Source organism: Gasterosteus aculeatus, chromosome 16 (assembly GCF_964276395.1).
Source record: "Gasterosteus aculeatus chromosome 16, fGasAcu3.hap1.1, whole genome shotgun sequence".
Taxonomy (NCBI): Eukaryota; Metazoa; Chordata; class Actinopteri; order Perciformes; family Gasterosteidae; genus Gasterosteus; species Gasterosteus aculeatus.
In genome coordinates, this window is record NC_135704.1 from 18545496 (window position 1) to 18567857 (window position 22362).

Consider the following 22362-nt stretch of genomic DNA (forward strand, 5'->3'; position numbering starts at 1 on the left):
CTGAACTGCTCCTGCCTTTGCAAACGCTGCGCTGATACTTGACCTGTGATCTGACAAATAAATCTCCCAGAACGAGAGACGTTGTGCAGCTGAATATTTGATAACCCCGACCAGGCTCCAATGCGTAAAAACGTATTCTTACAGACTGTTCTTTAACCATCCTAAGTTCTCCCACACTACTCCGCTCCTCCGCTCTCTTCACTGGCTACCGGTGGCTGCCCGCATCCAGTTCTAAACATTGGTGCTCACGTACCATGCTGTGAATGGATCGGGTCCAGCTTACATCCAGGACATGGTCAAACCCTACATCCCAACCCGCACTCTCCGCTCTGCATCTGCAAATCTACTCGTTCCTCCCTCACTGAGAGCAAAACACTCGACTAGGTCTCGACTCTTTGCTGTTCTGCTCCTAAATGGTGGAACGAGCTCTATGAAGACACCAGGACCGCAGAGAGCCTTCACATCTTCATCTCTTCAGACTCTACCTCGACTAAAAGACTAATAAATTGTATCACTTAAATTGTACTTGTAACGTCACTCATCTATAGCAAATTGTAAATTGGCTTATTTGAGGAAATCACACTCTCTTGTTTCTTGTCCTCCTGAGTTTGTACCCTATGGTTGAATGCACTTATTGGAAGTCGCTTTTGATAAAAGCGTCAGCTAAATGACATGTAATGTAATGTAACTCTACTGACTGAGACTGGAGAAGAAGACACACATCACATGTTCATAGAGACACATTCTCTCATTTCTCAAATTAGACTGAAGCAAAACATTCTCTTGCGAGTGATGCTACACTACACAAATCATTAAACTCAGTGGGTTAGAAGTTTAAGACCTGAAGCTGCTTTAATGCCGTTGGCTGCTTTGTTAAAGTGCAAGAAACCTGTAAACGTTCAGCAGCTTGATCCTCTCCTGCTGGGAGAGTGAACCTCATGTTCAACCGGGTAGCGGGGAGGAGATCCACGGTGGGGGAAGAGGACTGGGCTGAAATGAGGAACTCAGGAAGAACTTGGAATGATGTTCAGTGTACCGACTTTCTGCATTGGATCATTTCAAGGCTCAAGGGTTCAAGGATGTTTGCTGTCAGTGTGCAACAATGAAATGAAGTTGTAGCCTGTTTGTAACAACACGAGACTAATGACACAAAACAAAGATGAACTTCAGCGCTTGTGTGTGAGAGGTGTGACTTTCTCTTGTTGGTGTAAGTTGATGCTGCAGCTGTGACCCTGTAGGATATAGAGGGTATCTTATCAACAGAGATGGAGGATTTATATGTTGAATATGATGAACCTGTCAACTCAAACCCAAGGACCAATCAGACAGGTGAGAGTGTGAACTGATGTGTAGTTATATAAAGTGTGTTTATTGCATTGATCCCTGTGTTCACTGGTCTGAACTGTGAGACAGTGAGCAGACGTCATTGCAGCTGCTGTATTTTATGTACATATGTGGCATTTCGCACCTCTGAAAATGAAACTTCCTCAAAAGTCACACTATTCATAAGCTGAAAGCAACGTCACGTTCATCATTTGACAGCTGGTCGTCTTCACAGCGATGGACGAAATCTACGCTAACGTTGAATATGTGACGTCTCAGGCTTCCGTAAGACCTTCAACACCTGCCCCAGGTAAGAATGATCAGTCTGTGCATCTTCTCCTGACCAGCGTGCTGACTGGTCTTCATGTGTCCAGGTCCCAGCAGCCCAAGGAGCAGACCTCATGTGGCTGTTGCTGTCTCTCTGGGGCTGCTCAGTGTCCTCCTGCTGGCTGGACTCGTCTGTCTCGGTGTCCACGGTGAGTCTGGTCTTCATCCAACCTGAGATTTGAGAGAGTTCAGGTTGCTGGTTGTCATGACAACATTTGCTCAGTATCTTTATTATTTCCTGTGAAAAGATGATGGGATGTTTCTGTAATATAGAACACAACAGTGATGTATTTTATCATGTCTTCATGACTCAGTGCATGTCAGTGGAGACAAGCTGTCCTCAGTGTCTGCAGAGAGAGACCAGTTGAAGGACAAAGTCACTGCACTGACCCAAGAGAAGGACGGACTTCAGCTCTTGTTGAAACAGAGTGAGTGCTGGTCTGTGTGTTTAAACTGTTTCCTAAAGAAATACTTCTGTAATTAATGAGTCAATTGATTGAATAAATAATTGTTCTGGTGGTCAAGTATAAAAAGTCTCCACAGACTTTTAAATTAGGGAACCGAGGAACTTTATTCAGTTATTCATTGTATTTAAAACGACTAGAGAAAAGCAGTTGTTCTTAGTCTCCCTTCAACAATGCTTATTCAATACGTTTGTTTTAAAATGATGGAAGTAAAGATGATGATTGGAGATGAAACAGAAGTTCAAATAGTGAGTGTACAACTACAGTATGATATATAAAAGGAAATAATCTATCCGTGTTAGAGGATAATAGTGTCTTCATACTGAATGTTTGTCGCTAAGATACCAAACAGGACATTAAAATGAAGTCATGTGTGTCACAGTGACGCTGCACAGCTCAAAATAGAGTCAACAAAAACACACAACTTCCTCAGTTTAAAGACTCTTGTGTGAAGTTAAATGTTTCTTCTTTTACAGAGAAAACGTGTCCTGAGGGGTGGACGATGTTCAGATGCTCCTGTTATCTTCTCTCTACACGGGATGGTTCCTGGGAAAATGGCAGAAAGGACTGTGGAGACCAAGGAGCAGATCTGGTGATCATAGACTCACTTGAAGAACAGGTAGTGTGAAGTTATTTATTGTTATATTCAGTTTTCCCCATGTGACAAACTTTGGCATTAACAATTAAAGCCAATTTGTCTTAAAGCTGCATTCTGTGTAGTGACCAGCAGGGGGCGACTCCTCTGCTCCCATAGACGTCTATGAGGAAATGACTCTACTTCTCTGTAGTGACCAGCAGGGGGCGACTCCTCTGCTCCCATAGACGTCTATGAGGAAATGACTCTACTTCTCTGTAGTGACCAGCAGGGGGCGACTCCTCTGCTCCCATAGACGTCTATGAGGAAATGACTCTACTTCTCTCTTGATTTATTCCCTCAGTAAACATTGTAAACATGAGTTTATGGTCTCAGTCTCTAGTTTCAAGTCTTAATTGGTTTTGATGTTCACATTATTTTCATTCTGTGATATATTTTATTTTATGTATTCATGCCCTCCGGCTATATTCTGTATATTTGTCAATAATGATGTAGACCAAATATTCAGATAAGTCATTTTCTTTTCATCAGCTATAATACCTACATTAGAACAACATTGAGCTGGTAATGTAATTAATTTTCACAATGTTTAAAATAAATCCTTAAACCTCCTTAATACATTTAAAATAATAATTACAGAATTTATATATTTTTATCTTCAACAGAAATTCCTTTCAAAATTCACCACAAGTCGTAGTTGGTTTGGTTTGAGTGACAAAGACATTGAGGGCACCTGGAAATGGATTGATGGAACTCCACTGACTGCAGCGTAAGACACACAACAATATTTAAAGATCGACACATATACAACTATTACTGCACCTATTATTATTAATATCATTATCTTTAGTCTAATTCGTCCAATATTTGTTGTGCACTACACACATAAATAAACTCACTTGGTTAGAAAATATTATTCTTCATTTTTATTTTACTGGAAAGACTTTAAGCTTCATTGAATGTTATTTTGGCCGCTTTACTGAAGAGAACACTCCTGTGAAATGTCTTATCCTCCTCTTAGGTACTGGTACAGTGACGCCAATGTCGCTCAGCCTGATAACGGGGGAGAAGATCCAGCCGGTCCTCCAACGACCGCATAGGCTGAACCGAGCGTCTCTGAAAGGAGACGTCTGGTCCACGGGGAGACTTCCTGTGTACGTCCTCAGCTTATAAAATGCTGATAGAGAAGCTAAACTTCTTATTCCATCTAAATAGGAAGATATGCTTCACCTCTGGAGCATGAAATATTATTTCAGGCTGAGACGTGTGGAGTTCTGAACCTCTGATCAAGGATCACTTCTGTTACCCTCGAACCTTCTGAGACGACAAGTTAGAAAGAGTCAGCAGTTTAAAAATTATAAAGAATTTAACAACTAATGGAAGTAATAAGAAATACAGTAACAAAGTGAAATAAAGTATGAGTAGTGAAAAAAATGTTGTGACCATCAATATTGGTTCACAGGAGGCTTCTGTCTCCTCCTCCTCCAGCTCAGCTCCCCCAATCTCCGGGGGGGGGGGGGGGGGGGGGGGGCGTGTCCCTTGTGGTGTTGTCGTATGTGATTGGTGTACATTCAAGCCCAGCTCCGCCCTCGTGAATTCCGTTCTGCTCCAGAACATCAGATGACTCCCTCCTGGCTCCATCTCATGGTGGAATCTGGAATCCCTCTGACCTGATCGATCCCTGTTCACTTACTACAACACATTCAATGATCACAGCTTTGGCTTAAAGCTTCATCATGTAAACACAACATAACATCACATTTCATCACATCTTAACCACTGTGTTTAACTCCGTTCTATTTGGTCCAGCATCATATTTTCCTCACTGGGCTGTCGTACATCCTTTGCTCCTTCACTGCCTGACAGGAGAAAAAAGTCCCAAAAAAAACTCTTTTTCTGCGATGCATTTAAGCGCTAAACTGATACTGTCATCTGTATTCTGCCCATTGAAAGTTTGGGTTTCCAAAACAAAATCCCTCATTTCCCAGTTTTCAATGAGATGACATGTTACGGTCAAATATGCCTCTGTGGACACTGAGGTCCACATATCAGTGGTAAGTACAACGCTAGAATCATTTTGCAAAGATGCCTTACTTTGGCTTTGCGTTCATCAAACAGTTCTACAAGATGGGTCTCTGTCAGTTTCTTTCTTCCTGGGAGTTTATATTTTGGGTCAAGAGCTCTCACAAATCCTTGGAAACCTTGGTCTTCCACTATGGACAGAGGCTGGAGATCCTCCGCAATCATCTCTGCCAGGCATCTTGTGAGTGTTGCTGCTCTTGGGGAATCATCTTTAAACGATTTAAAATCACAGCACAAAATTAACAAGCGGGCTACACTGTACTGAAATCTTAATCTTATTTTGTTTCAACTATGTATGTGTGCATATGTATGCATGCATGTCGCTCCAAATAGCCTAGAAAAAGGGGAAATAAACACTTGCTGTTTTATAATTCTGGGTGACTCAAGAATTGCCAGTAAAATGTCTCATATTCAGTGTTGTGGTTTGTTCGTGAGTGTTTCACTAGGTCGGTTGTGTTGAAACAACTCTTCAGGGTTTTTCCACAGATGTCACACAGAGCATCCTGGCTGTTTGTGGAACTGAAATATCTGCACACATGACTTCTCTTCCGTTCCGACATTCTCTCTGTCTGAGAGAGCGAGCAGCAGCGTCAGCGTGCCACTGTGTTTAGGTATTAGGCACTTACCCAGGCGGAAGGGAAAGTAGTCCCTACCAGTGGCGTGTCATTTAGACAAGACCTGAATAGTTTAGTTACTTTCCACCCAATTCCTGTTAATAATATACATTACCACAAATTACTGAAGTATCAAAGGTATCGATATTTTCATTTAAAAGTCGATTTTAGAGCATACAGATCTGGTACCAATGGACAACGGTCAGTCTTTCGCAACCGACCTGGAAAATAATCCAGCCGGTTCTCTTTGTAATAGTGTACAGGGCCCCAGGTCCTTATTCTGAATTTCTTTCTGAATTTTCACAGTTCTTAACGAGTTTGGTCCTTAAAACGGACAAGGTAATTATTGTGGGTGACTTTAACATTCATGTGGATGTCGACAACGACAGCCTTAGTACTGCATTCCTTTTATTATTAGATTCAATTGGTTTCTGTCAGTGTGTAAATAAACCAACTCACTGTTTTAACCACACTCGACTTGGTTCTTGTGTATGGGATTGAGATTGAACATTTAACAAGTTTTCCACAGAACCCTCTCCTCTCGGACCATTGTCTGATAACCTTTGAATTTCTACTATCAGAACCACCTCCTCCTACCAAAGGTTTCTACAGTCGACGCTTATCGGATACCGCTGTAGCCTTATTTAAAGAAGCCATTCCTTCTGCTCTAAGTTCAGTGCCCTGCCTCAAGATACAAGAAGACTCCTGTGAGAACCTCAGTCCGTCCCAGATCGATCATTTTGTCGATACTGCTACAGGCTCTTTGAGAGTGGCGCTGGATGCTATTGCTCCTCTGGAAAGAATAGCAACAAGAAGGAAGTCTGCTCCGTGGTATAACCCTCAAACACGGAACCTAAAGCAAACTGTGCGGAAGCTTGAACGATTATGGCGTTCCACCAAATCAGAAGGATCTAGGCTAGTTTGGCAAGACAGCCTTAAAACGTATAAGAAGGCTCTCCGTAACGCAAGAGCATCTTATTACTCATCATTAATAGAGAAAAATAAAAACAACTCCAGGTTTCTCTTCAGCACTGTAGCCCGACTGACAGAGAGTCACAGCTCTGTCGAGCGGTGTATTCCTTTGGACCTCACTAGTAACGACTTCATGAACTTCTTCAATGATAAGATTCTGACTATCAAAGAGAAAATTGATGGTCTCCTGCCTTCAACCAGTGCCGACCTGTCCTCCGATGTAGGAACCTTGGATGCAGCAGTGGGCCCTGATGCCTGTTTGGATGCCCTCTCTTCCATCAACCTTGATCAACTGACTTCTTTATTTTCAAAGTCTAAATCTTCTACTTGTCTCTTGGATCCGATTCCGACCAAACTGCTTAAGGAAGTTTTTTCTTTAGTTAGCACATCCTTATTAGATATTATGAATCTGTCTTTGTTGACAGGACATGTACCACAGTCCTTCAAGGTAGCTGTAATTAAACCTCTTCTTAAGAAACCTACTCATGCTCCAGAGGTGTTGGCTAACTACAGACCTATCTCTAATCTTCCCTTCCTCTCTAAGATCCTTGAGAAATCCGTCGCAAATCAATTATGTGACTTTCTACAAAACAATGCTTTGTTCGAGGATTTCCAGTCAGGATTTCGAGTGCATCACAGTACAGAAACCGCACTGGTGAAAATTACGAATGATCTTCTACTTGCATCGGACCAAGGACTCATCTCTTTTCTTGTCTTGCTGGACCTCAGTGACGCATTTGATACCATAGACCATTGTATCCTGTTGCAGAGACTGCACTCAGCTGGTTTAAATCCTACCTATCGGACCGATCCCAGTTTGTGCTTGTAAACGGTGAATCCTCAAACACCACCAATGTTGGTCACGGAGTCCCACAAGGTTCTGTACTTGGACCGATTTTATTTACCCTCTATATGCTTCCTTTGGGCGATCTTATCAGGAAACACCGCATAAACTTCCATTGTTATGCAGACGATACTCAACTGTATCTGTCGATCAAGCCAGAAGAGACGGACCAGTTAGTTAGACTTCAAGAATGTCTTGGAGACATCAAAACTTGGATGACCGGAAACTTCCTGATGCTAAACTCAGAAAAAACGGAAGTTATCCTGATAGGCCCGGAGCGCCTTCGAAGCCAGCTGTCACGTGATACAGTTTTTATGGATGGAATTGCTCTGGTACCCAGCAGCACCGTCAGGAATCTGGGAGTTCTCTTCGACCAGGATATGACCTTTAACTCGCATATAAAGAAGACTTCAAGGACTGCCTATTTTCATCTACGTAACATATCAAAAATCAGGAACTTCCTGTCTCAAAGTGATGCAGAAAAATTAGTTCATGCGTTTGTCACTTCCAGACTGGACTACTGTAATTCTTTGTTATCAGGCTGCTCTTGTAAATCTCTTAAGCCTCTCCAGTTGATTCAGAATGCTGCAGCACGTGTATTAACAAGAACTAAGAAAAGGGATCATATCACTCCTGTATTAACTTCTCTGCACTGCCTCCCTGTTAAATCAAGAATAGATTTTAAGGTACTTCTCCTCACCTACAAGGCACTTGCTGGTGAGGCACCGTTGTATCTTCAAGAGCTTGTAACACCGTATTGCCCTACAAGGCAACTGCGCTCCATAGATGCTGGGTTACTTGTTGTTCCTATGGTTTTAAAAAGTAGGTTGGGGGCCAGAGCCTTCAGTTATCAAGCTCCTCTTTTGTGCAACCAAGTAAAACTTAAAAAGTTCCTCTTTGATTCTGCCTATAGTTAGGGCTGGCTCAGGTTAGTCCGGACCAGCCCTTAGTTAAGCTGCTATGGGCTTAGAATGCCGGGGGAATTCTTAGGACACACCAAGCTCCTCTCTCACGCTCTCGTTCTACCATATTTCAAGTTTTATTAATGCACATGACTAATTCAGCTTCTTTCCGGGAGTTTTTTTTTGTGCTTTCTTCCCTATCAGGTCTCCTTCGGGACCCTGGTCCTGACACCTGCTGTGGCCATGCTGACGCCTGCTGCTGCCATCATCATCATCATCATCATCATTATTTTAGATATTAATCATATTACTTTACTCATAAACCGACATTACCCTCTCCTAAAGTCTCTGTGCTCTCCCTCCCCACAGGCTTCTGTGGATGGTGGTTCTATCTGATGGTGGTTCTATCTGATGGTGGTTGCCCCTGCAGTGGTCCTGCTGTGCGCCTGGCTTACTACTCACAATTACTTGAATCATTTCTGTCATAGGAATTGCATGTATTATACATTGTTCATTCTGTACACATGGCATCCATTGTAGTCTGTCCATCCTGGGAGTGGGATCCCTCCTCTGACGTTCTCCCTAAGGTTTCTTCCCTTTTTTCCCTCTTGGAAGGTTTTTTTCATTTTTTGGGGAGTTTTTCCTGTGCCGATGGTGGGTTTCGCGGCAGAGGATGTCGTATGTGGACAGACTGAAAAGCCCTCTGAGGCAAATTTGTAATTTGCGATTATGGGCTATACAAAATAAAATGACTTGACTTGACTTGACTATATCCTGGCCATCACACTACATAATGGGCGTTTCGTGTTGACAACGACCCAACCCGGAAAGTCCACTGGTAGCACGAACCCAAAGGTTCCGACTTTGATCCATTTCTGTTCTTAAATCCTAAATAACATTGAATACACAATACTAAAACAGCAGTTGGTGCGAGCATGTGGCTGTTCTGAAAAAGCTCTCAGAACATTGTGATGTTGGCGCTCATTTGAGGGACAGACTTGTGTGTGGACTAATCAATGTAAATATTCAAAGGAAACTGTTGACGGAGGAAGTGCTCACATTCCCGCGTGTTGTAGACACCACAATGTCGATGGAAGCTGTAGCAAGAGAATCTCAGCATTTGAAAAGTTCACGCTGTGTCGTTCTCATCGCCACAAGGGGGCAACAAATGCTTTCAAATCACAGCGGACAGGATTGCTACTTTAGAGAACAGCAATGCCACAATTCCTAGAAAACAGGCCACATTGCTCATTTATGTAAAAGGAGTGATCAGAAATACACAAAGCAAAGATTTGAGGCAAAAATGAAACCAAAGCAGGGAACTGCTAGAACAGGAAAAATGAATAAGGATGAGACCAACTCATAGATAGTGATGGGGATTCTGCTTCAGATTCAGACTCTGAATTAAGATGCATATGGTTTCAGCAGTAGGCGACGCTGAGGCGGTGATGGCAGTAAGAAAAGGCAATGCAGCATCTTCTTCATTGATTATAAGGCCAAAGATTGAAGGCCATGTCATTGATATGGAGCTTGACACGGGAGCAGCTGTGTCTTTGATTTCAATGGAGCTGTACAAAGCCAAATTTGCCCCGATACGTTTACGCCAGACGCATGTAGTGTTGAAAACACACAGGAGAGTTGCTGCTTCCCGAGGGAATGTTGAAAGTATCGGTGAAATTGAATAAACAGAAAGTTTGATTGCCCTTATATGTGTGAAAGGGAAAGCACCACCTCTGTCTGGTCGTGAATGGCTACGGAACATAGGTTGTGTTCTTTTTGAACAACTTTGGCCCGATATAAAACACTCAAACTAGAGTAGAATTATGAAGAATGTTAATAAAATCAAAATGTGGTTGAATGTGTAGTTAAGTTCTTCAGTAAATGAACACAATGATCACTGTTTTATTTCATTGTTTCATATTTCTGTTTGAGTTCATTCTGTAAATGTCTGCACTCACTTCAGCAACAGGAAAGAAGAATCGATGAAGAGAAGAGTCGGTTCTCACATCTGGAAACATATAGATAGAAATGCTGATTCATCACTTCCTCACTTTATCTTCATCACTTCTGTCTGTTCTTAGAAGCTGCTGAAGTTCTTTTAAAACATGATGAGGTGAAGAACATCTTCCTGAAAAGGATCCTGAACGAGAGTCAACTTGTGTGTGTTTCAGAGCAGCAACGCACAACTTTTACATTTCAGGGAAGAAAAGGACGAGTTTTTCTTTTCTTTGTGTCTGTCTCTGTGTGTATGTATGTATGTATTTATATTTATATATTTTCATTGGATAATAATTGTAATATTTTGTTTTTTCTAACATGTTTTTTATTTTTCTTGGTAGAGAGAAGTAACGAATGTTGGACACAGAGATGCAGAACCGAACATAAAAATAAAGTGATGTGTGTCATGTTGTGAGTTCACTGCTAAAAACAGGGAGTCAACAAAACACGGACTCTTGTGTGACTTTAAGTTACTTGTTTCTACAGAAAAAACGTCTCTTGAAGGTTGGAGGTTGTTCTTGTTATCTTCTCTCTACACGTAATGATTCCTCCACACTGACTTCATCCACTTCTTCAACATAGTCTACTGTTATAATCACCTCTGGCTAAATCCTTCTTTAATGAAATTACCACTTCACTACTCTTAATTTAATCTTCTAATTTAATGTTATACCTATTCCACCCCCACTTTACATACTTCTATTTCACTTTAGCCTTCATTTAATTTAATATGTTCTGCTCTGCTGTTTTATTGTATTTTATTGTAGTGTGTACATATTTAACATCATATTTTCCTCACTGGGCTGTCGTACATCCTTTGCTCCTTCACTACCTGACAGGAGAAAAAAGTCCCAAGAAAAACTCTTTTTCTGCGATGCGTTTAAGCGCTAAACTGATACTGTCATCTGTATTCTGCCCATTGAAAGTTTGGGTTTCCAAAACAAAATCCCTCATTTCCCAGTTTTCAATGAGATGACATGTTACGGTCAAATATGCCTCTGTGGACACTGAGGTCCACATATCAGTGGTAAGTACAACGCTAGAATCATTTTGCAAAGATGCCTTACTTTGGCTTTGCGTTCATCAAACAGTTCTACAAGATGGGTCTCTGTCAGTTTCTTTCTTCCTGGGAGTTTATATTTTGGGTCAAGAGCTCTCACAAATACTTGGAAACCTTGGTCTTCCATGGACAGAGGCTGGAGATCCTCCGCAATCATCTCTGCCAGGCATCCTGTGAGTGTTGCTGCTTTTGGGGAATCATCTTTAAACGATTTAAAATCACAGCACAAAATTAACAAGCGGGCTACACTGTACTGAAATCTTAATCTTATTTTGTTTCAACTCAGTATGTGTGCATATGTATGCATGTATGTCTCTCCAAATAGCCTAGAAAAAGGGGATACAAACACTTGCTGTTTTATCATTCTGGGTGACTCAAGAATTGCCAGTAAAATGTCTCATATTCAGTGTTGTGGTTTGTTCGTGAGTGTTTCACTAGGTCGGTTGTGTTGAAACAACTCTTCAGGGTTTTTCCACAGATGTCACACAGAGCATCCTGGCTGTTTGTGGAACTGAAATATCTGCACACATGACTTCTCTTCCGTTCCGACATTCTCTCTGTCTGAGAGAGCGAGCAGCAGGGTCAGCGTGCCACTGTGTTTAGGTATTAGGCACTTACCCAGGCGGAAGGGAAAGTAGTCCCTACCAGCGGCGCGTCATTTAGACAAGACCTGAATAGTTTAGTTACTTTCCACCAAATTCCTGTTAATAATATACATTACCACAAATTACTGAGGTATCAAAAGTATCGATATTTTCATTTCAAAGTCGATTTCAGAGCATACAGATCTGGTACCAATGGACATCGCGGAGAACTGTGAGTACAAACCCCTCTTTTCTGGGTGGAGGATCGCCGGAGCGCGTGTACCATCTTACAGACCATCAAATCCCGGGTGTTGAAGAGGTGTTTACGCGGAGTGTGTAGTGAATTGTGCGTGTGATCATAGATGTTCACGGTTTTTGTATCTGGGCTATGTTTATATCCTCTGACAGTACAGCAGCATATAGAAGTAGACCCTCTTCAACACCTCGCCCATACAACAGGGGTGTACAAGGACCCTGGCGAGGAGGGAGAAGGGGGGCTACATTGTTCTTCTGAGTTTGTGTCCGTATGGTTGAAATGCACTTATTGTAAGTCGCTTTGGATAAAAGCGTCAACTACATGACCTGTGATGTAACATTCCTTATGGAACGTTTATTGGCTGTAACAGTGTTAATATTACATGTGTTGACTTTGTGTTATTTTGAAGTGAATTCTGATCAGATTGTTTAGATGAATCCCTGTAAACTGCATCGATAGAATCTATCTAAATGAAACCTGAACAACAGCGTTCTCTCCCTTTTATCATTGTCACGTGTCGTAGTTGGTTTGGTTTGAGTGACAGAGAGATGGAGGGAAGCTGGAAGTGGAGAAGAAGACACACATCACATGTTCATAGAGACACATTCTCTCATTTCTCAAATTAGACTGAAGCAAAACATTCTCTTGCGAGTGATGCTACACTACACAAAACATTAAACTCAGTGGGTTAGAAGTTTAAGACCTGAAGCTGCTTTAATGCCGTTGGCTGCTTTGGTAAAGTGAAAGAAACCTGTAAACGTTCAGCAGCTTGATCCTCTCCTGCTGGGAGAGTGAACCTCATGTTCAACCGGGTAGCGGGGAGGAGATCCACGGTGGGGGAAGAGGACTGCGCTGAAATGAGGAACTCAGGAAGAACTTGGAATGATGTTCAGTGTACCGACTTTCTGCATTGGATCATTTCAAGGCTCAAGGGTTCAAGGATGTTTGCTGTCAGTGTGCAACAATGAAATGAAGTTGTAGCCTGTTTGTAACAACACGAGACTAATGACACAAAACAAAGATGAACTTCAGCGCTTGTGTGTGAGAGGTGTGACTTTCTCTTGTTGGTGTAAAGTGATGCTGCAGCTGTGACCCTGTAGGAAATAGAGGGTATCTTATACACAGTAATGGAGGATTTATATGTTGAATATGATGAACCTGTCAACTCAAACCCAAGGACCAATCAGACAGGTGAGAGTGTGAACTGATGTGTAGTTACATAAAGTGTGTTTATTGCATTGATCCCTGTGTTCACTGGTCTGAACTGTGAGAGCAGAGAACAGACTTCATTGCAGCTGCTGTATTTTATGTACATATTTGGCTTTTCGCACCTCTGAAAAGTGAAACTTCCTCAAAAGTCACACTATTCATAAGCTGAAAGCAACGTCACGTTCATCATTTGACAGCTGGTTGTCTTCTCCTGACCAGTGTGCAGTAGGGTCTTCATGTGTCTATGTCCCAGCATCCTAAAGAACAGACCTCATGTGGCTGTCTTTCTGGCGCTGTGTGGTCTGCTGGCTGTAATCGGCGGTCTCGGTGTCCACGGTGAGTCTGGTCTTCGTCCAACCTGAGATTTGAGAGAGTTCAGGTTGCTGGTTGTCATGACAACATTTGTTCAGTATCTTTATTATTTCCTGTGAAAAGATGATGGGATGATTCTGTAATATAGAACACAACAGTGATGTATTGAATCATGTTTTCATGTCTTCATGACTTAATGCATGCATCAGATGCTGAACTCTTCTCCGTCAAAGCCAACCTGGCGGAGCGTCTCCGGATCAGTGGAGACAAGCTGTCCTCAGTGTCTGCAGAGAGAGACCAGCTGAAGGACAAAGTCACTGCACTGACCCAAGAGAAGGACAGACTTCAGCTCTTGTGCAAACAGAGTGAGTGCTGGTCTGTGTGTGTTCTGCTGAGTCATGATTCTTTAATATATATATAAAATAAATCTGCTCTGTAATCTATATGTTCAGTCTGTTGGCCCTGTCTAAACTTCATTTAAACACACCACAGAACATATTTAGGTGCATTTCACTCTTTCTTATCTATTTTAGCGCTTTTTGTCAAAATGTATTTAAATATGGCATCTATCTCATTTGTATCGCCCGAAGTTGGCTGGGATGGACTCCAGCCCCCCTGCGACCCTGTGTGCAGGATAAGCGGATTGACAATGGATGGATGGATGGATCTATCTCATCTGATTCAATAAATAATGGCTTTGATAGTCGGTCTGAGGAGTCTCTGCAGACAAATGAGGCAGTGAGGAAGGTTATTAATGTGTTTATTGTTTTAAAAAGCAGAGAAACAGTTGTTTGCAAGTTTTCAAAAGTAATGTAAAGTTTAAAGTAAAAATGCTAATAGAAGAGATCAAATAGTTCAGAAGTCAAAATAGACGGTGTGACGAGCGTCCGCATGCACTCACCTCCACCACTGAAACCATCGACTCCACGCGCCATTGTAGCAGTGTTAGAAACTCCTCTCCGACTACTTGTTTGTGTCGTCCTGTTGTCTGTTGTCATGGCCGTGTGGCCCGGACTGTGACAAGGGGTACAATTTAAAAAGAAATAATGTATTTGTAACTAATGAATGTTAATTAAAGTAAAGGGATGTGTGTCACAGTGACGCTCTACAACTCGAAATAGAGTCAACAAAAACACACAACTTCCTCAGTTTAAAGACTCATCTGTGAAGATGAATGTTTTTTCTTTTACAGAGAAAACGTGTCCTGAGGGGTGGACGATGTTCAGATGCTCCTGTTATCTTCTCTCTACACGGGATGGTTCCTGGGAAAATGGCAGAAAGGACTGTAGAGACAAAGGAGCAGATCTGGTGATCATAGACTCACTTGAAGAACAGGTAGTGTGAAGTTATGTATTTGTTTTATTCACTTTTCCCTTGTGACAAACTCTGGCTTTGAAAATTAAAGCCGATTTGTCTAGAAGCTGCATTCTGTGTAGTGACCAGCAGGGGGCGACTCCTCTGCTCCCATAGACGTCTATGAGGAAATGACTCTACTTCTCTGTAGTGACCAGCAGGGGGCGACTCCTCTGCTCCCATAGACGTCTATGAGGAAATGACTCCACTTCTCTGTAGTGACCAGCAGGGGGCGACTCCTCTGCTCCCATAGACGTCTATGAGGAAATGACTCTACTTCTCTGTAGTGACCAGCAGGGGGCGACTCCTCTGCTCCCATAGACGTCTATGAGGAAATGACTCTACTTCTCTGTAGTGACCAGCAGGGGGCGACTCCTCTGCTCCCATAGACGTCTATGAGGAAATGACTCTACTTCTCTGTAGTGACCAGCAGGGGGCGACTCCTCTGCTCCCATAGACGTCTATGAGGAAATGACTCTACTTCTCTGTAGTGACCAGCAGGGGGCGACTCCTCTGCTCCCATAGACGTCTATGAGGAAATGACTCTACTTCTCTGTAGTGACCAGCAGGGGGCGACTCCTCTGCTCCCATAGACGTCTATGAGGAAATGACTCTACTTCTCTGTAGTGACCAGCAGGGGGCGACTCCTCTGCTCCCATAGACGTCTATGAGGAAATGACTCTACTTCTCTGTAGTGACCAGCAGGGGGCGACTCCTCTGCTCCCATAGACGTCTATGAGGAAATGACTCTACTTCTCTCTTGATTTATTCACTCAGTAAAAATTGTAAACAAGCTTTTTCTCAACTGGCCACTACAATATGAGTACATCTGAGTACTTAATTGTTTTTGATGTTCATATTATTTTCATTCTGTGATATATTTTATTTTATGTATTTATGCCCCCCGGCTATATTCTGTATATTTGTCAATACTGATGTAGACCAAATATTCAGATAAGTCATTTTCTTTTCATCAGCAATAATACCTACATTAGAACAACATTGAGCTGGTAATATAATTAATTTTCACAATGTTTAAAATAAATCCTTAAACCTCCTTAATACATTTAAAATAATAATTACATAATTCATATATTTTTATCTTCAACAGGAATTCCTTTCAAACTTCACCACAAGTCGTAGTTGGATTGGTTTGAGTGACAAAGACATCGAGGGCACCTGGAAATGGATTGATGGAACTCCACTGACTGCAGCGTAAGACACACAACAATATTTAAAGATTGACACATATTCAACCATTGCTGCATCTATTGTTATTATTATTATTATCCTTAGTCTATTTCTTCCAATATTTGTTGTGCACTACACACATAAATAAACTCACTTGGTTATAAAATATTATTCTTCATTTTTATTTTACAGGAAAGACTTTAAGCTTCATTGAATGTTATTTTGGCCACTTTACTGAAGAGAACACTCCTGTGAAATGTCTTATCCTCCTCTTAGGTACTGGTACCGTACTGGTACTAGTCCCCGGTCGGTGGAGAACTGCGCTCAAATACAACCTGACCAGAACCCACAAAACAGCTGGAATGATTTGTCGTGTAACACTGCTTTGCGATGGATCTGTGAGAAAATGGCTTAATAATTGAAACATATCATCTGTAAAGTGTGATTGTGTTTTGGCAAAAGGGCTTTAATGGTGTTGATGTAAGTTGCATTTAGAGACAGAAGGAGACCATGTAAGTCAGGTATCAAGTTCTTGAATTGATTTTTATAGTTTTACTTTGAAGTCTTTTTAATGGGAAATGAACATCTTTATTGTGCACGTGTGTGTGTGTGTGTGTGTGTGTGTGTGTGTGTGTGTGTGTGTGTGTGTGTGTGTGTGTGTGCTGGTGACAAGAATCAAAGCTGCATATTGTACTAAATAGATATTTGAATAAAAAGCTTCATCCTGAAATACATTTCTTAGAGCAACAAAGGCGGCTTGAGCTGTTTTCATTAACAGTCACATTCACCAACGCAGCCAGCTAGTATGAACATCTGCTCATGTCCCTCAATAACTACTATGATACAGTCCACTTAACACATAGCATGAGACAGCAGGTGCACTTCTTGTCATGTAAATGTCTTCAGGACTTGTCCTTTCTAGGGACGCTCTCAGTCCGTTCCTGTTGGGTGTGAGAGAAGGTCGCCATCAAGTGTTGGATTTGAACACTTGCATGCAGGTGTCTTTTTACACTCAGCAGTGCGCTCTGAACCAAGTGTTGATTGTGGGTCACCAACAGACTCACAACCTGTGGCTGTGTCTCCTTTGGTGGGCTGCGTCCTCATGAGGACTCAGCCTTTGCAGTCGACCTGCGCCGTGTCCTCCAACGACCGCATAGGCTGAACCGAGCGTCTCTGAAAGGAGACGTCTGGTCCACAGGGAGGCTTCCTGTGTACGTCCTCAGCTTATAAAATGCTGATAGAGAAGCTAAACTTCTCATTCCATCTAAATAGGAAGATATGCTTCACCTCTGGAGCATGAAATATTATTTCAGGCTGAGACGTGTGGAGTTCTGAACCTCTGATCAAGGATCACTTCTGTTACCCTCGAACCTTCTGAGACGACAAGTTATAAAGAGTCAGCAGTTTAAAAATTATAAAGAATTTAACAACTAATGGAAGTAATAATAAATACAGTAACAAAGTGAAATAGAGTATGAATAGTGTAATTTTTTTTTTCCGCAACCATCAATATTGGTTCACAGGAGGCTTCTGTCTCCTCCTCCTCCAGCTCAGCTCCTCCAAATCTCCAGGGGGGCGTGTCCCTTGTGGTCTTGTCGTATGTGATTGGCTGCACATTCAATTTTTCACGTGACCTGCATAGGCTCAACACTGATCCACGCTAGCATCAGGCTAACGTCCCCATCCATCCACGCTAGCATCAGGCTAATGATCCCATCCATCCACGCTAGCATCAGGCTAATGATCCCATCCATCCACGCTAGCATCAGGCTAATGATCCCATCCATCCACGCTAGCATCAGGCGAACCCTTACATACACCACATAATAACAACCTCGCTACCAGACTGTGGACTTCACCGCTTTATAACAAAGCTTTTTTGCATCATAAATGGATCAGTACCGCCGCTGCCCATTTTCAACACAGGGGGCCGGCTATGCCCCGGAGAGCTCAGTGTTGTGTGGACGGGACGGGGCTATATCCTGGCCATCACACTACATAATGGGCGTTTCGTGTTGACAACGACCCAACCCGGAAAGTCCACTGGTCGCACAAACTCAAAGGTTCCGACATGCGAGCACCGCATGGAGGCTGGCTTTGGACCGGGGCAGCGGTGATTTTATCCCAGTTTGCATGTTTATTGGCGGACCTTTTATTGCAAGGTTCTGGGCGTCACTGGTAACCAGAGCGAGCTCATCGTCAGTGAGATCAACGTGACCCTGAACCGGATCGCTACAATACTACAGTACATTCAATGATCACAGCTTTGGCTTAAAGCTAAACATAACATGCACAATAACATCACATTTCATTACAGGTCATTTAGTTGACGCTTTTATCCAAAGCGACTTAAATTGCATTTCATCCCATGGCTTTTTACATTTTTGCCCAGGGAGCAATTAGGGGTTGGGTGTCTTGCACAGGAACACTTGGACATGGGACATGGAGCAGCCGGGGCTCAAACCACCAACCTTGTGCTTCCCGGCGCACCCTCTCCACCGACGACATCACATTTCAACCATTGTGTTTCACTCTTTAAGTTCTATTTGGTCCAAAATAATAATATTTTCCTCACACGGCTGTCGTACATCCTTTGCTCATTCACTACCTGACAGGAGAAAAAACTCCCCAAAAACCCTCTTTGGGGATAAAATTGGGAGAAATCCATAAAGGACGGCGTTTAGCATCCGTCTCCAGGTTTTAACATCCCATCGTGACAGAATGTTAATGTGTAAAGTGAATTCATAATGAAATTATTTCATCTAACATGCTAATGTAGTAACTAATATCTAACATCACACAAACTAACACTAAACATTTCTACTTAAATCATCATTTCTACCACTAGGTGTGCTCTTCTTGCTTAAATCCCTGACAGTTCAAAGCATGGGAAAAAAGTAGCGGCTTGTAGTTCTGAATTTACGGTAACTTTGATCCATTTCTGTTCTTAAATCCTTAAATACCATTGAATACACGATACTAAAACAGCAGTTGGTGCGAGCATGTGGCTGTTCTGAAAAAGCTCTCAGAACATTGTGATGTTGGCGCTCATTTGAGGGACAGACTTGTGTGGACTAATCAATGTAAATATTCAAAGGAAACTGTTGACGGAGGAAGTGCTCACATTCCCGCGTGTTGTAGACACCACAATGTCGATGGAAGCTGTAGCAAGAGAATCTCAGCATTTGAAAAGTTCGCTGAAAGTTCGGACAGGATTGCTACTTTAGAGAACAGCAATGCCACAATTCCTAGAAAACAGGCCACATTGCTCATTTATGTAAAAGGAGTGATCAGAAATACACAAAGCAGAGATTTGAGGCAAAAATGAAACAACAGCAGGGAACTGCTAGAACAGGAAAAATGAATAAGGATGAGACCAACTCATAGATAGTGATGGGGATTCTGCTTCAGATTCAGACTCTGAATTAAGATGCATATGGTTTCAGCAGTAGGCGACGCTGAGGCGGTGATGGCAGTAAGAAAAGGCAATGCAGCATCTTCTTCATTGATTATAAGGCCAAAGATTGAAGGCCATGTCATTGATATGGAGCTTGACACGGGAGCAGCTGTGTCTTTGATTTCAATGGAGCTGTACGAAGCCAAATTTGCCCCGATACGTTTACGCCAGACGCATGTAGTGTTGAAAACACACAGGAGAGTTGCTGCTTCCCGAGGGAATGTTGAAAGTATCGGTGAAATTGAATAAACAGAAAGTTCGATTGCCCTTATATGTGGTGAAAGGGAAAGCACCACCTCTGTCTGGTCGTGAATGGCTACGGAACATATGTTGTGTTCTTTTTGAACAACTTTGGCCCGATATAAAACACTCAAACTAGAGTAGAATTATGAAGGTGCACAGAATGTGAATAATCAAAATGTGGTTGAATGTGTAGTTAAGTTCTTCAGTAAATGAACACAATGATCACTGTTTTATTTCATTGTTTCATATTTCTGCGTTCATTCTGTAAATGTCTGCACTCACTTCAGCAACAGGAAAGAAGAATCGATGAAGAGAAGAGTCGGTTCTCACATCTGGAAACATATAGATAGAAATGCTGATTCATCACTTCCTCACTTTATCTTCATCACTTCTGTCTGTTCTTAGAAGCTGCTGAAGTTCTTTTAAAACATGATGAGGTGAAGAACATCTTCCTGAAAAGGATCCTGAACGAGAGTCAACTTGTGTGTGTTTCAGAGCAGCAACGCACAACTTTTACATTTCAGGGAAGAAAAGGACGAGTTTTTCTTTTCTTTGTGTCTGTCTCTGTGTGTATGTATGTATGTATTTATATTTATATATTTTCATTGGATAATAATTGTAATATTCTTTTGTTTTTTCTAACATGTTTTTTATTTTTCTTGGTAGAGAGAAGTAACGAATGTTGGACACAGAGATGCAGAACCGAACATAAAAATAAAGTGATGTGTGTCATGTTGTGAGTTCACTGCTAAAAACAGGGAGTCAACAAAACACAAAACCCACAACTTCCTCAATTCAAGGACTCTTGTGTGACTTTAAGTTTCTTGTTTCTACAGAGAAAACGTCTCTTGAAGGTTGGAGGTTGTTCTTGTTATCTTCTCTCTACACGTGATGATTCCTCCACACTGACTTCATCCACTTCTTCAACATAGTCTACTGTTATAATCACCTCTGGCTAAATCCTTCTTTAATGAAATTACCACTTCACTACTCTTAATTTAATCTTCTAATTTAATGTTATACCTATTCCACCCCCACTTTACATACTTCTATTTCACTTTAGCCTTCATTTAATTTAATATGTTCTGCTCTGCTGTTTTATTGTATTTTATTGTAGTGTGTACATATTTAACATCATATTTTCCTCACTGGGCTGTCGTACATCCTTTGCTCCTTCACTACCTGACAGGAGAAAAAAGTCCCAAAAAAAACTCTTTTTCTGCGATGCGTTTAAGCGCTAAACTGATACTGTCAGCTGTATTCTGCCCATTGAAAGTTTGGGTTTCCAAAACAAAATCCCTCATTTCCCAGTTTTCAATGAGATGACATGTTACGGTCAAATATGCCTCTGTGGACACTGAGGTCCACATATCAGTGGTAAGTACAACGCTAGAATCATTTTGCAAAGATGCCTTACTTTGGCTTTGCGTTCATCAAACAGTTCTACAAGATGGGTCTCTGTCAGTTTCTTTCTTCCTGGGAGTTTATATTTTGGGTCAAGAGCTCTCACAAATCCTTGGAAACCTTGGTCTTCCACTATGGACAGAGGCTGGAGATCCTCCGCAATCATCTCTGCCAGGCATCTTGTGAGTGTTGCTGCTTTTGGGGAATCATCTTTAAACGATTTAAAATCACAGCACAAAATTAACAAGGGGGCTACACTGTACTGAAATCTTAATCTTATTTTGTTTCAACTCAGTATGTGTGCATATGTATGCATGTATGTCTCTCCAAATAGCCTAGAAAAAGGGGATACAAACACTTGCTGTTTTATCATTCTGGGTGACTCAAGAATTGCCAGTAAAATGTCTCATATTCAGTGTTGTGGTTTGTTCGTGAGTGTTTCACTAGGTCGGTTGTGTTGAAACAACTCTTCAGGGTTTTTCCACAGATGTCACACAGAGCATCCTGGCTGTTTGTGGAACTGAAATAGCTGCACACATGACTTCTCTTCGGTTCCGACATTCTCTCTGTCTGAGAGAGCGAGCAGCAGGGTCAGCGTGCCACTGTGTTTAGGTATTAGGCACTTACCCAGGCGGAAGGGAAAGTAGTCCCTACCAGCGGCGCGTCATTTAGACAAGACCTGAATAGTTTAGTTACTTTCCACCAAATTCCTGTTAATAATATACATTACCACAAATTACTGAGGTATCAAAAGTATCGATATTTTCATTTCAAAGTCGATTTTAGAGCATACAGATCTGGTACCGATGGACATCGCGGAGAACTGTGAGTACAAACCCCTCTTTTCTGGGTGGAGGATCGCGGCAGCGCGTGTACCATCTTACAGACCATCAAATCCCGGGTGTTGAAGAGGTGTTTACGCGGAGTGTGTAGTGAATTGTGCGTGTGATCATAGATGTTCACGGTTTTTGTATCTGGGCTATGTTTATATCCTCTGACAGTACAGCAGCATATAGAAGTAGACCCTCTTCAACACCTCGCCCATACAACAGGGGTGTACAAGGACCCTGGCGAGGAGGGAGAAGGGGGGCTACATTGTTCTTCTGAGTTTGTGTCCGTATGGTTGAAATGCACTTATTGTAAGTCGCTTTGGATAAAAGCGTCAACTACAT

At 42.0% G+C, this 22362-nt stretch overlaps 3 protein-coding genes across 7 annotated transcripts in view; all 3 read left to right on the forward strand.

Moving 5' to 3' along the window:
* Positions 1–710: 710 nt before the first annotated feature.
* On the forward strand, positions 711–3523 carry LOC120814974 (CD209 antigen-like protein A). The gene is made up of 6 exons (XM_078090854.1): positions 711–1329; positions 1559–1633; positions 1698–1799; positions 1965–2078; positions 2591–2733; positions 3375–3523. Exons 1-6 carry the CDS (start codon positions 1266–1268, stop codon positions 3480–3482), a joined length of 606 nt encoding a protein of 201 aa, XP_077946980.1. The 5' UTR covers positions 711–1265; the 3' UTR covers positions 3483–3523.
* Positions 3524–11722: 8199 nt separating this feature from the next.
* Positions 11723–16837, forward strand: LOC120814978 (C-type lectin domain family 4 member E-like). Of its 3 annotated transcripts, none has more exons than XM_078090851.1 (6): positions 11723–13212; positions 13450–13566; positions 13752–13907; positions 14735–14877; positions 16007–16110; positions 16363–16837. In XM_078090851.1, the coding sequence occupies exons 1-6, from the start codon at positions 13149–13151 to the stop codon at positions 16499–16501; spliced, it is 723 nt and encodes a 240-aa protein (XP_077946977.1). In that variant the 5' UTR covers positions 11723–13148; the 3' UTR covers positions 16502–16837. The 3 variants fall into 3 exon arrangements, with proteins under 3 accessions (XP_077946977.1, XP_077946978.1, XP_077946979.1); XM_078090852.1 differs by having other exon boundaries at positions 11724–11997; XM_078090853.1 differs by lacking the exon at positions 16363–16837 and adding an exon at positions 15873–15905 and having other exon boundaries at positions 11724–13212; positions 16007–16113.
* A 4098-nt stretch (positions 16838–20935) lies between these two features.
* LOC120833615 (C-type lectin domain family 4 member E) overlaps positions 20936–22362 on the forward strand; it is a 31197-nt gene continuing 29770 nt past the window's right edge. Inside the window, exon 1 of one of the 3 annotated variants that reach the window (XM_078090846.1) lies at positions 20936–22015. Coding sequence is in view for 1 of the 3 variants with exons in the window: in XM_078090847.1 (XP_077946973.1) it covers positions 21997–22015 (19 nt within the window). In the remaining 2 variants the exon portion in view is untranslated. The remainder of the gene's footprint in view (positions 22016–22362) is intronic. The other 2 variants (XM_078090845.1, XM_078090847.1) reach the window with 2 other exon arrangements.